General features: G+C 39.9%; 2 protein-coding genes across 7 annotated transcripts in view; both read right to left on the reverse strand.

Moving 5' to 3' along the window:
• Positions 1–241: 241 nt before the first annotated feature.
• Positions 242–8,786, reverse strand: MSMO1 (methylsterol monooxygenase 1). 2 transcript variants are annotated; one of them, XM_079307469.1, is made up of 6 exons: positions 8,668–8,786; positions 6,732–7,041; positions 5,580–5,728; positions 4,560–4,686; positions 2,705–2,859; positions 242–1,199 (listed from the first exon to the last, which is right to left on the reverse strand). In XM_079307469.1, the coding sequence occupies exons 2-6, from the start codon at positions 6,984–6,986 to the stop codon at positions 992–994; spliced, it is 894 nt and encodes a 297-aa protein (XP_079163595.1). In that variant the 5' UTR covers positions 6,987–7,041; positions 8,668–8,786; the 3' UTR covers positions 242–991. The 2 variants fall into 2 exon arrangements, with proteins under 2 accessions (XP_079163595.1, XP_079163596.1); XM_079307470.1 differs by lacking the exon at positions 8,668–8,786 and adding an exon at positions 7,496–7,587.
• Positions 8,787–9,572: 786 nt separating this feature from the next.
• Positions 9,573–13,549, reverse strand: part of KLHL2 (kelch like family member 2) — a 53,654-nt gene continuing 49,677 nt past the window's right edge. For 3 of the 5 annotated variants that reach the window (XM_079305715.1, XM_079305719.1, XM_079305714.1), the window contains 3 exons: positions 11,615–11,755; positions 11,326–11,469; positions 9,573–10,690 (listed from right to left, as the gene is read on the reverse strand). In XM_079305715.1, coding sequence (XP_079161841.1) covers positions 10,662–10,690; positions 11,326–11,469; positions 11,615–11,755 — 314 coding nt within the window. In that variant the 3' untranslated portion in view covers positions 9,573–10,661. The remainder of the gene's footprint in view (positions 10,691–11,325; positions 11,470–11,614; positions 11,756–13,549) is intronic. The other 2 variants (XM_079305716.1, XM_079305713.1) reach the window with 2 other exon arrangements.

Raw genomic sequence — 13,549 nt, forward strand, 5'->3', positions numbered from 1 at the left:
TCTTCCAAAAGGTGTTGCTACATTGAGCAGTTATGTATCCAAGTCCTTCAAAACAAAAACAACAGAATTTACATGTTCTCAGTTTCCATTTCTTACTGCCTCTAAGTAGTTTAACAGATGGCACTGCTGCAAACCATCCTAAGAAGTAATACTTCTTCATTAAAGAGATGAAAACCCTATATACTGCATGGTTTTATCACAGCTTTGTGTTTAAAAGCATATGGAAAGTACAATACACACATCAAACCAAACCACGTTTATTTCATCAGTCACAAGTGCAAATATAGCAACAAGTCAGATCAGCAAATTACAACACATAGAGAAGAATGTAATGTAAATGCTAAGTACACTGACAGATCAACTTCAAGAGAGCAGCAAAAACAGTGTCTTCAAATAAAAACTTCTATTCTTTTTACCTGTAATTTAATATAACATAATAAATCTAGATCAGGAATGTCTCTGATAATTCATGTTTAGCCAGGTATTCTGTTATTAACAGTTCACATTATCCAGTGTGCAAAAGACCTGTCCAAGCTTCTTAGTAACAGACATTTTGGTTTTAAGCAACTTTTACCCAATATTTAAATAATACAGTGCTGATGCTTGTTAATAACTTCTGCTATTTCATATTATAAATTTAAGAATATATCTTTAAAAAAACTAAGACCAACTTCAGTGTACATACATAATTCTACCTGGATCCAAAAATGGGCAACGTTATAGATAAACCAATTTTTTTCTTGTCAAAAAAAAAAAAAAAGAAAAGATAGACAGAAGTCATCTCTGTTTTTTCCATCATCTTTAAATCTGTAGTTAAAATATATGCAGTACTTATGTACAAAATAGAAAACATTCCCATTAGAAAGATACTGCAGTTCAATTAGCTGTTTTTTTCCCTTCCTCTTAATAGCCAGGGAACAAGATTTATGCTAAACACCCAATCACTATTTTGCTTTACAGAAAAGCAAAAGTTGACTTTTACACTGGAAATTTAGTTAGCCTTCTTCTTTGCTATGCACTGTTTCTTCTTCTCCTTTTCTTGATAGGCAATGAACTGAGAGTCTGTACCGAAGAGCCTGTCCCACCACGTGAAGGTCGAGGCGTAGTTGCCAATAAAGTTCATGTGATGGAAATCATGGAAACGGGCCCCAGCATAGAAAGGCACCAAATGAAGAGGGTTCAGAGGGACATCGTAGCCACTACAGGGCAGAAAAAAAAAAAAAAAAGTAAAGCCATGTAAGCCAGGGTAAGGGTTTTTCTGAGATATAAACAACAAAATGCAGACACTAAATTGTAATTTCGATGAAAGAAAAATATTATATAGTATTCTAAGGTCCTGGGGTAATCACTGTGATACTGGCTTAACATGAAAACAAGTTCCCTCCACTCCTAGCCAAATGACTCTGTAAATTACCCCACAATGGCTTTGGCAATTGCTTTTCAGCTTAGTTCACCAGGCAATACAAAAAACAAGTTTAAGCAGGTAACTTTAAAAAATCACAGTGACTGCCTTCCTGCTGGCTTAGCAGTTTTAACTAAGAGTGACTTTAGGAAGGAGGAACAAGAAGTAATATTAAATGCAAGCTATGGCCATCAGCACAGCAGCTCATCAGAGAGCATCTAAAATTGACAGTCATTGTATGCCTATTCTTATTTCCAGCTTACTGCAAGTTCTTCAAATATTTAAAATCCAAATATATGATTAAAGTAAGATTAAAAGCAGAACAGGGTGCTCTAGAGGGATTCTAACTCCTTTGCTTCGTGGTGCTGGAAAGCCTCTTACCACCACCTAGTGGGGAGAGTGCAAGCAACTCATTATAAACCCCTCATGAGGGGAACAAACTAAAATGATAATAAGAAAATTGTATTTTGTATCAATGAGTTTATGGTATGTCACAACATACACTTTGGGAAGTATACAAGAAAAACATGACTAAACCTGGAATGCCTTATACCACGAATTTACTGGTAGCTTATATTCCACTGAAACACTTGACACTCAACTTGCAATAAGACACTATTTACAAATACAAGGTCAATGTTAATACTATCATTTCAAAAGAAACCTCTTAGCAGCCCTGCCTCTTGAACACAGGAACTCATTCATTTGTAGATGAACTAAACTAAGCCTATTGGGATTTGCCCTAAGATTTTGGAGCCAAATTTGAAATAAATCAGTTATACCACAGAGACAACAAGTCTCGTCCTTTTTATAAATAAGGCATAAACAAACAAAAAAAAAAAAAACCAAAAGGAATTTATGCATTTATTTTAAAGAGAGTCAGTGCTCACAGAGCATAAAGTTTCTCTTGAGCAAGAAAACAGTATGACAAAATGTTAAACAGAAAGAACCCTTGGCTGGAGTATCACCTTTTGTAATTGATTTTTGGTGTTCCAATATGCATAAGATCACTTGCACACCAAATATCAATAGCCAGACAACCTGATCAGGTGCCTAGCTTCTCCAACCCTCCTTGAGATGCTCTAGCTGATAGTTCACACTATTTTAATCAGCAAGACCTGCTGCTATCACTACCTCAAAACAGAAAAGAGTGGTAACTTCCCAGGTTGTCTCCTTCTTTGTAAAACACAGAAATGCATTTTAGTGCAAAATTAAAAGTACATCTCAGTGACAGGGACAGGTGAATTTGAGACAGACGTAAGGACAAGAGAAAAAATTCTTAAGAAGCACTGAGCATCTCACCTGTGTACATCGATGGTTTCCATCAAGCGACAGATCACCCATGCCCACAGGAGAACCACATGGTTACAGAAAATAACAATGCCAATAAAAAAGCCAGCTCCCAGGATGAGTGTTTCCAGAGGATGAGCATATTCTGCTTGCATTCCAAATGGAGACTAGAAAGAGATAACAGACAGGGAACAGTCACCATTTTCAGTTGTATGTATTCCCAAATCAGAAGCACCATTTTGCAATACTCTCCCTTTCCCAACTTCACAAGACTACAACAGGACAAACAGGACAATGCTGTGGGCAAAGGGAATGGTATGATGGAGAGAGGACCATGACACACATATTTAGCTCCTCTTTGGAAAAACAGTATTCCAAGATCATAAGGATTATCACTCTGTTAGTGATTCCAAACACTTCGCTACTATTTGAAAAATTTAAAACTTTTATTTGGCTTACCATCACCCCAGGTCAAAGCATTATTTCAGGAATATTAAAAGTGTTTGGCAAGCTCCTATCAGCTATACATCCAGTCTTGGAAGCAGAAGAAAGAAGGAAGCCAAAATACTCTCAGAAGCAGGATTCACTTAGAAATTCATTATCAAAATAAAAATTAAAAACCCCTTATCTTTGATCATTTTATAAAATAAATTTGTACTCCTCAAATGTTATTTTGAGATTGATATAAAACACTTTTTCTCGTATACATACACACACACACACCCCAGTCATTCCTACATTTGGTTTAGCAAAAAAAATACATTCCAAAAAGTTTTCAGTCATAGAACACCATGCACAGAGAACAGTTTAAAAAATTTTAACCTAATGCTGAAGGTTATAAATAAGAATCAGAAAAAAAATAAGTCCACTTTCTCTTAAGGGATACTTTAAAAACATTTCTTTTTACTGTCAGGAGAAGTTTTTAGTGAAACAGCCATTAGGCTACAGATCACTTCTGAGAGAGCTGCTAACCACTCTTAAGAATAATGGCCAAAAGCTGCTCCAGCTAGAGACCTGAGGGGCTGCCAAGAGCAAGAGAGCAGCTGCTGCTGCAGATGTCTGTACATATGCATGCATCAATCCATATCAAGCTCCTCTATTGTTGGCAGCATGCATAAAACATCCCTGACCCAGCAGCTTGCAATTTCCTTTTGGCACAGTCTAGGTCATACACAGCAGCACAGAAACACAGAGACTCCTGGGCTCCACAGGCAGTGCCACCTAAACACAGCAATATCATCTACAAAGTGCAGGCACTGCTGGATCCTACCTGGCTCCAGCCAAGTGTGGTTCATTGCCTGCTGTTCAATGCCAGCTCCAACCCCACTAAATGCAGAACCACCCAAAATGTGTGCTCTCCATGTATCTGTGTATTTGAATTCCATAATGGGCCATATTAACTCCAGAGACCCTTACCCAGAGCTGCAATCCCTTCCTTGAATCAAGTACGTGAAGCACACACCCAGGTTGTGCAAGAGCTGCCTGTCTGATCATGTTCTGGGGATTCACATGCTCTGGGTAACAGCCCATGTGGTGGGGAACTGATGGAAAACCAAACCCAGACATCTACTGTTTCCCTTCTCCTAGCAATGAGACCTATATGTGCATTTTAAAAAGTCCACTTCACTTTGCTCATAGATATGATCAAACTTTAGCAAGAGTGTAATCTTTCATTTCACTGAAATGAAATCAAATTACAGGAGATATTTTCAGAAACAAAACCAATGACTGCTCTTGACAAAGGGCATCTAACCACACTGTCAAAGGAATACAAAATTCTTAGGTCTTGCAAACAAAATGCTTAAGTAAGTTCTATGAAACACATACTATAAGCTATTATTAAAGAAAAAAATCAAGTAATACATACAACAAACTCATGGTGAACCTTATGGATATACTTGTATATTCTCTTGTGATGCAGCAATCTATGCAGAAAATAGTGCCAGGCATCCTCAATCACTGCACATCCAAAACACTGGGCAACCAGAACATACCTTCAAAAAGCAGAAGATCTATTAGTTATAGAAAATACTAGCAGACATATGTTCCTTAAAGAGAAAATAGTTTATATGCTAATGATGGTCAGAAATGTTTATACCTATTACTGACTGAACAACAGTCTGCATTTTTAACATGCTAAAAACATTAATTACCAGGTAAAAAGGCTGTGGAGCTCATCAGCTCATCTGTTGGTATGGTGAAGTGAGTTAGCACACATTAACACACTTCAGTTAGTGTTAACTCACAGTTAGTATAACAAGCTGTCATTTCAATATTACAAACACAGTCTACAGAGAGCAACCAGACTGTGTCAGACCTTGATAAAAAACATAGAGCTGTTTCAGCCATCTACACCAGAGAGCAAACAGCTCTCCAAGGAAGATGACCTTCTGTGATAAAAAACTGCTGTTGGTATGGGAGGTGGGGGCACTTGTAGCTAATCCAGCTTTGTTCAAAAACACATCAGCTCAGCGCAAGAAAAGAAGACTGTGAAGGTGATACATTCTCTCTTTTGAGGAACATTCTAGCTCTATGATATAAAACAAGGTGGAAGGTAGAGACACTTAGGAGCAATTTAAAAAATTAGATAAATAAAACCCCCAGAAAGTCCAACATCTGACTCACTCCACCAGGAATCTTGCTTTGCTTCCATAAACTCCCTCCTAATCCCCCTCTCCCCTCAACATTAGGATAGCCTGGGGCCATTTAAAGAAATTTAAAATTTTCTTATTAGCTCTTACAACAGCTAAGCATCAAATGAAGGATGATCAACAGTTTGCATTGTGAAAAAGTTATTTTCTATTAAGAGCTGACAACACTACTTGTCAAATATCCCGCCTCCAGCTGCATGTAACTCAGCATCCCCATATCAGAAAAAGCTACATACCATCTCGGCATCTCTTCCCACCCATATGGGATGTTAAAATATTCCGTGAAGTAATAGGTACCACAAATCAGGGGAAGCTGAATGAAGAAGTGATTGAAGAGGAGGGTTTTGAAACACTTCCACTGCTTTTCCCATGTTTCTGGTTTATCCTAAAATGAAGCAAGAAGAATTGATTGTATTACATGTTTCTATTGCACACAAGTGAAGTGCTCCAAAACTTCACTTTGAGTCAGTTTAATTTCACCTTGGAAGACAGATAACATGCCTTCCACTAATACAGATTAATTCAGGCAACACAAATAACATAGGACTGGATTCAGCTTTATCAAAGCCTCATTCTTCTAAGCTAGTGTTTTAAAATAAGCTGTCTTGTCAGTCACATCCAAACTATTTTTGTTTTTCCAGTGTTTATAGTTAGCAGGAACATTTCATACTCAACAGTTTAACATAACCCATGTTTGCTTTCCTTATTCACACCACAGAATGCATTTCCATTGCTAAAATAATACAAAGAGAGGCTCAAGAGACAAGCTTGTAAAGAAATAATTGTCTTGTAAACATTCAGTTTTTGCAGGAAGATATTCTATTATCTACTGCACTAAATTCAGAAGTTGTTATTAATTTCTAATTCAAATTAAAATGAACTAAGGGAAAACAACGATTTTTAGATACTGGATGTGCCTTTGCCTCCAATTATGAGTGTGCAATCCATCCCAGACTTTCTTTATTGTCAAAATATTTCAAAATGTGAAATAGAGGTACTTTGAAGAAGAGCACTGCTATTAAATAAGCACACCATGTAATTATTTTGTAGAAGATACACTTCTAACACCAGATGCTAGAATTCTATCCACCTTCCCCTGCTGATATAAAAACTATGTATATAAAATTTAAACAGTAAGACTGACACATCCTTTCCCCTCTATAGCACCATGGTGAAAAGCAAAACCCTTCCTCAGGAAAAAAACCTTTTTCTTCCCTAAAATCCACTTGTTTTTCTCTCCTCATAGTAATTTTACTTCATTGTTTCCAGGATGTCCAAGTGACAGATGAAATGGAACCATATACACTGATAACCAGGATACTGTGACTATATGCTCTGCCTGATATGTTCAAAGATAAGTCAGTGTATACTTCATAAATTTCTCTTACCTGTTGAATTTTATACTTCTGCATGTATGGTATAAATTGAAAGATAAATCCTGGTACACAGAGCAAAAAGTATGAAACTTCATGAACTAGAAGTGATCCCCAAGTTGCAATCTGGAACTTTGTGTAGTTATCCAGCATGTAATTCCAGGCATTTTTGAAGGGTTGCTGCAGGGGATTGTCAGGTAAGAAAGAGTCTATATATTCCACTGCCAGATAAGCAGAGCTCAAGATATTAACGCTGTCATTCATGGCCATGGTTCAATCATACAACATCACAATTACAGTTCTTCTGTGGCTGTCTGTAAGCAACCTGTAAATACTGAGAAAAATTCAATAAACAGAAGTTAATCTTCAGGAAAAAAAACCAAAAACATTACGTGATAATAGTAATTTATCTAGTTTTAATGTAAAAGCTGAGAAAGGACAGGAAAGACAGATTCTCTTCATACAGAATAGCCTAAAAGAACAAAGCTTTAGATTGGTGTGAGAGGCAAACCGATTTGAGAGGCAATCAGCTGCTAGGTTTTGAGACCATGTCAAGGGAGCAAAAGGATAACAAAGTATTAATTATTAGCCAAATTTATTTCAAGGCTTTTGCAGGATAATCGCATTCTGTACTAAAAGAGCAATGCAAAAGTTGAAAAATTATTTAACAGATTAATTAATTGTAATTTGATTATCCATTCCCATTTTTCTCATGGCTGTGAATCAAAATCCTTAAAAATTACATCAACATTACATCAAGCTGGCTTGAGGCAATCCACCTTTTCCTGAATAATGGACTTTTCCTCACAGCTCCCAAAACCACAGAGGCTGCATTCCTACAGGTGCCCTGAACTCATACCATTTCCACAGACTAGGCTCTGTGTTGGTTTGGCTTGGAAGGGACCTTTAAACATCATTTACAGTCCAACCCTCTCAGGATGGGCATGGACATTTTTCACAACATCAAGTAGCTCAAAGCACCATTCCACCCGGCCTTCAAACACTTCCAGGGATGGGGCATACACAACTTTTCTGCTCAATCTGCTCCAGTGTCCCAGTACTCTCATTGTAAAAAATATCATTCTTAAGCCTATCTAAATCTAAACCTACCTATTTTTCATTTAAGAATACCACCCTGTACTTTGTCACTACAAGTTTTAGCAAAAACCCCCATTATCTACCACAGTATGGCGTCCCTTGAACCTTCTCCTCTCCAGGCTGCACAGCTCCAACTCTTCCAGCCTCTCCCCTCTGGTGTCCTCTGGCCATTTCCAGTGCCCTCCTCTGGAGCCCTCTGACAGGTCCCTCTTCCACTCTCACACAGGTTTGCGACTCACAGGCCAGAGAACACCGGTCCATGCCCAGCTGGTACACTTGGGCTAAGTCCCACACAAGTCACAGAATCCCGGGCTGGAAAAGAGCTCTGAGATCCTACGACTGTGACCCACCACCACCCTATCAACTAGACCACAGCACCAAGAGGCACATCCAGTCTCTCCTTAAACACCTCCGGGCAGGGTGACTCCATCACCACCCTGGGCAGCCCATTTCCCTGTGCAATTACCCCCACATAGTAATCAGCATACCAAGCCAGTATCCAACAACATCAGCTATCGTTTTTCCTTCTTAGCAACAGCATCGGGATGCTGCCACTTCCTATTAACAGCAAAAGCGCCGCAGCAGACGCCAAGGCAGCTGACAGGCCGAGCTCCTGGGCAGAAGGACGCGCAAGGCAGCTCACCCACCGCCGAACTCCCGGGGAGCCTGGGAGCCAGCGGCCGGGCTGCACCGGGGCTCCTCCGGCCCGCCCGGCCCCGCCAGGCGGCGGAAGCGCCACCCACGCGCGGGGAACGCCACGGAGAGATGGGTTCCCTCGGGGGGCCCGCACCCGGGACCCGCACCCCGGACCGCGCCCGCCCTCACCCCTCGGTCCTCAGCCCTCGCCCCTCACCTGGCGGCGGCAGCGGCGGCAGCGCCTAGTGAGCAACAACAACCCCCGGGCCGCCCGCGCCACCGCGCGCCGCCCATTGGCCGCCGGCGCGGCCCCGCCCGGCGCACTCCCATTGGCCGGCGGGACCAAACGGCGCAGGGTCAGGCGGGCGGGGGGCGGGGCCGCCGCGGCAGCTCCCGCGCGGCCATTGGCTGGAGGGGTGGAGTGAGGATAGTGAGACCCCGGCGCGCGGCCAATGGGGCGGGAGCGCGGCCGGGTGACGCGCACGACGCCATGGGGCGGGGCGCGCGCGGGCGCGGCGCGGCCGGGGCTGGGCAGCGCTGCCGTGCCCCGCGCCCCGTTCGCCGCTCTCCGCCTCCCGCTCCGCGCTCTGAGCGCTCCCCTGCCGGAGCGACGCTGCTGCGGGCGGACCCGCTGGCACCCCTGCAGGTGCCCGTGCCCTCACCCGCTCCCTGTTCCCGCGTTAATGGAAAGAGTGAAGCGCACAGGCGGCGGTGTTGTCATGGCAACAGCGGCCCACAGCCGCATTCACGGGTTGGTGTCATGCGGGTGAAGGTGCACAATTCAAATAAAAGGTTCGCGTTCAAAGCCTCTGCCTCGCCCCACCGTGCGTCACACCGCACACGGAGCTGGGGCACCTACGTGACTCCCAGCCCTGTCACCAATGTCCCAGTCAGGCACCAGGGAAGCCGGTGCGGCCCTTCCTGCACTCAGGGACAGCCGCAGCCTTCAGGAGCAGACCCGCGGCAAAGCAGTGATGATGTTCACGGGACTGGCTCCTAGACCTTAACAACCTCTGCAAAACCAGCTGCTCCCGGCTCCTTCCCGCCGCCACCCCCCCGCTTTATTCGACGGATTTTTTGGTTTGAGACTTGCATTGAGAAACACAAGTTTTAAGCGACCTGTTGGCATTAGTAAACAATGTACAAACTTTTATTTGAAGAAAATGTCTCAAATATGACAGTAACTTTGGTCATGTTAAAAGGAGGCCATCCAAGAACAAATAAAAATGTGCTGCTTTATAAGCATGGCCATACACAGTATATTCAGATATTGGCTAATAGAAGCTGAAATTACACGCATAAATAGGCCTTTGTACCATGCAAGTTCAACGCGATTGCATACATTCACTATAAATTTTCAGTTATTTTCATGCCAAATCACCTTTTGGATAAAAAGGTAAAAAAGAAGTAACATCTAAATGTGACCAAAATTGAACAGGGAAAAAAAAAAACCAAGTAAGTACAGACAACATTTTTATTAAAAAGATACTGAAATTGCACCTGCTCAAGAAGTGTTATGCTGTCTCTGATCTCCTTCAGTGGGAATTAGTGTTAAGCATTGTTACATATCAAAAAATACATCTCTGTTTTACAACATAGTACTGACATATTCAAAGTACTGTGCCATATTATAAATAGTAAAATCAGGTTTTGAAGAGTTTCAAGAGAGAGCAATTTATGCTCACACAAACATATGCACATAGTATAGTTATGTAACAAAAGTTTTATAAAAGGAAACAAATTTACCCCATGCCAGTTTGAATTACTGAGGTGGGATTCAATACCTACAATGAAGACTGACAGTTCATTTCCTTAAATATATTTATTAGTCTCTGGAAAAAATAAGACAAAAATTTACTTTCACCAGAATACACACCATTCTTCACTCACAATCCATTTCTCAGTCATGACTGACAGAATCGTTCCTTATGAAAGTGTTGGGGTGTTTTTGAAGATCTTGCAATAAAAAAAAAAGTCCACCAGACTTCAAAAGTTCAATCAGCTTCTGCTCAACTGCAGAATAATCCTACGAATTGCTTCTACCTCGAATAATCTTCATCATCTGTCATCTGTAATTGTAGACAGTCACATCTTCCACTGTGACTCAAGGTGCAGCTACAAGTAGAGAAGTGCTTAGATACTCAGTCACTTCAAATATGCTTGTAGAAGACTGCTTCTAGTGCATAATCAAGTTGAAAATCCCTTTACTGATCATAATGGTTTGTCAATAACTGTAACACCTAGAGGGAGGGGGGAAAAAGGGATAAATCTTTAGGCAGTATTTTTTTTTAATCAAGAAAAGAATTTAATACAATACATTGCAATTAGCATTTAACTGTGCACCAGCAACAATTAATACATTTTCCCCTAATTTCTTTTGGACACAAAGCTGTCTGAATCAGTGCAAAGTTCTGAAAGTTTCTGTGACTTGGAAAAACCTGCGACGTCTCAAAGTTTAATTTTCCTATCAGAGAAATATATCCTTAACACTCACTTAAATGGCTCATTTAAAAAACTGCAGTTGTTGAAGGAAAAGATTCCTGAAACAGCTCATATTCTAAATATCTCATATTTTTTAGCTCATATTCTAAATCCCAATGAATTTTGAAATTGGACCTCTTAGATTGAGACACATATTTCTTGTTTAAAAAACTGGTCATACCAGAATCATCTTTGTGAGTCACACTTACGTGCTAAATCCTTCTTGAATACACTTTAATCCCCCTTTTTTTAACTTGTAGTGAATAATTTTTTGAAGTCATCATTCAAAATGTGCAATCAGATTCTTCCTACCCATTTTATCATCTTAGGTTTTATCATAGACAAAACTCTGTTATCCTTTAAAAAGTCTATTAAAAATATCTACATGCCTTACCTGCATAGCTCCTTCCTGTACTCATACAAGATGACACAACTGTCCATTTATCAGTTGTTGGATTATAATACTCCACTGTTGATAAATTACAGGAACCGTCATCTCCTCCAACTACATACAAGAGACCATTTACAGCACAAACACCTAAAAAAGGGCAGGAAATCAGAATTAAAATTGGTAATTGACTTACACACTCCCCAAAAAGCATGTTTTTTATGAAAGCAGCAGAAATCCAGATACATGCCATTCACAATTGACATGGGCACAATTTATTCATGGTTGAACATACCTGCATTCCTTCTGCACATGTTCATGTCTGCAACCTGCTTCCAGGTACTGGCAATGGGGTCAAACACTTCAACACTTTTTCTCACCAAAGGACCATCATGTCCACCTACTGCATACAATAAATTGTTTAACACACCAACACCTGTAAACATATGAAAATATGCAGAATTAACCAGAGAACTATTTGAATGATATAAAGGAGAAACAACAAATATGTCAGCTAACATAAATCCTTCATTAAGTCAATGTTGGAAACTATTTCAGAAAACATTTGGGTCAGGATGCATTAAAGCAGAGAGACAGTAACTACAGCAAGACACTGATAAAATGCCTTGCATGCCCATCTACCATATTGCAGCATACAAACACCAGAGCTGTTCTGCAACAGAAGATTTAGAAAATTTTGGACAAAAAATGACGTGCAGGAAAATGAGGCTTGTTAAAATTTAGGACTAATTAGAAGTGACAGTAAATGAGACAATGTTCTCAGCCAGCATAACAGAAATCTGACAAGATGATAAGGTGTAAGTGAACTTTTAGAAAGTAAAAACTGCACAATACAGAGGATAAAAGCTGAATGGATAGACATTATACATAGGGATGTTTCCACTGAAGTGTTGGAATACCTTGTAAACAGATGGAACAGAAGTAAACAGTTAGCAGTGAGTACCTTCTCTGGGATTTGAAGAACACCAAGCGTCTTTGAACCAAGCTTCAGTTATCAAAATATCCAAAAGAATATTAAAGGATGTCCTTTAATCCTAAGGTCTCCTTTACTTTACAACAAAAGTTTATCAATCTGTCAGCTTGGAATAAAGGCGTGAGTAAAGCTATTTCTATCTAGTTTTATTTGGACTGCATATATTGAAAAGATGAAAATGAGGGAAACAGAAAGAAAGGCCTGTTTATTTATTCCTCCCTTTATAATGCATTATTAGAAACCAAACATAATAAATTTCAGAAATGTAGGAGTTTTTTTTGCATTAAAACTTCTGAGTGATGGACCATAAAGACAACTAAAAAAGCACTTCTATGAAAGTATAGTGGGAAATCTAATAAATGCCACATTTAAGACTATGAAATTCAAAGCAGAGATACAGATTTGCAAATACAGCTCATAAAGTATTCCATGGAAAAGGACCACTTTAAATCTTTTTAAAGGAAAACAACAAATATGAATGTGAAAAATCAGATAACTTCCTCAAAGGAAAAAAAAAAAATATTGGAGGGGAAAAAAAAAAGGAGCGAAAAAAAGGGAACCCCAAGACCTTAACAGTCAGCTGAAATATCTTTAAAAACACATCACTAATCTGTATTTAAGAGCCATTTCTATATGTGGAGAGAAATGACTCCTACTGAAATGACTAAACTTTCTTATTAGAGACCAATTTTAATTGTTAAAAGAAGAGAGGAAAGAAACATGGAAGCTAATTAGTACTGTAAATCTGAAAAATAGTTTCTTGATAGGACAGTCTTAGAAATCATGCTATTTAGTGTTTTATCAGTGATATTTACTATTAGCATTTCCCCATATCCTTCCCAGTTAATTTAATTCCTCTTTTACTGCTATTATTTCTAGCTATCATGCCACAGTACAGTATGACAACTTTTCTTTCTCCCACCCCGATCACACTTTGTTAGACAGAATAATATAACAAGCATCTTATGTAGAATTAAACATCACAGAGCTAGAAGGAGGGATATGATTTTCAGTTTAAATATGGGATGTGATATAAATCCCCCCAGCCATGCTTTCAATTGAGTTACTGGCCTTCCTATTCAGTGTGTAGAGCTTTCCCTCTGCTACATTGCCACTTTTTTCTTTCATAGCTCCTTATTTTTAATAATGTCCTCCATTCCTCTATGTTGCTTCATTTTCCCTTAATCCCACACCCAGTTTCCAGGTCCTACCTTATTTCTTGCTCCTTCCGTCTGT

The sequence above is a fragment of the Erithacus rubecula genome, assembly GCF_903797595.1.
Source record: "Erithacus rubecula genome assembly, chromosome: 5".
Taxonomy (NCBI): Eukaryota; Metazoa; Chordata; class Aves; order Passeriformes; family Muscicapidae; genus Erithacus; species Erithacus rubecula.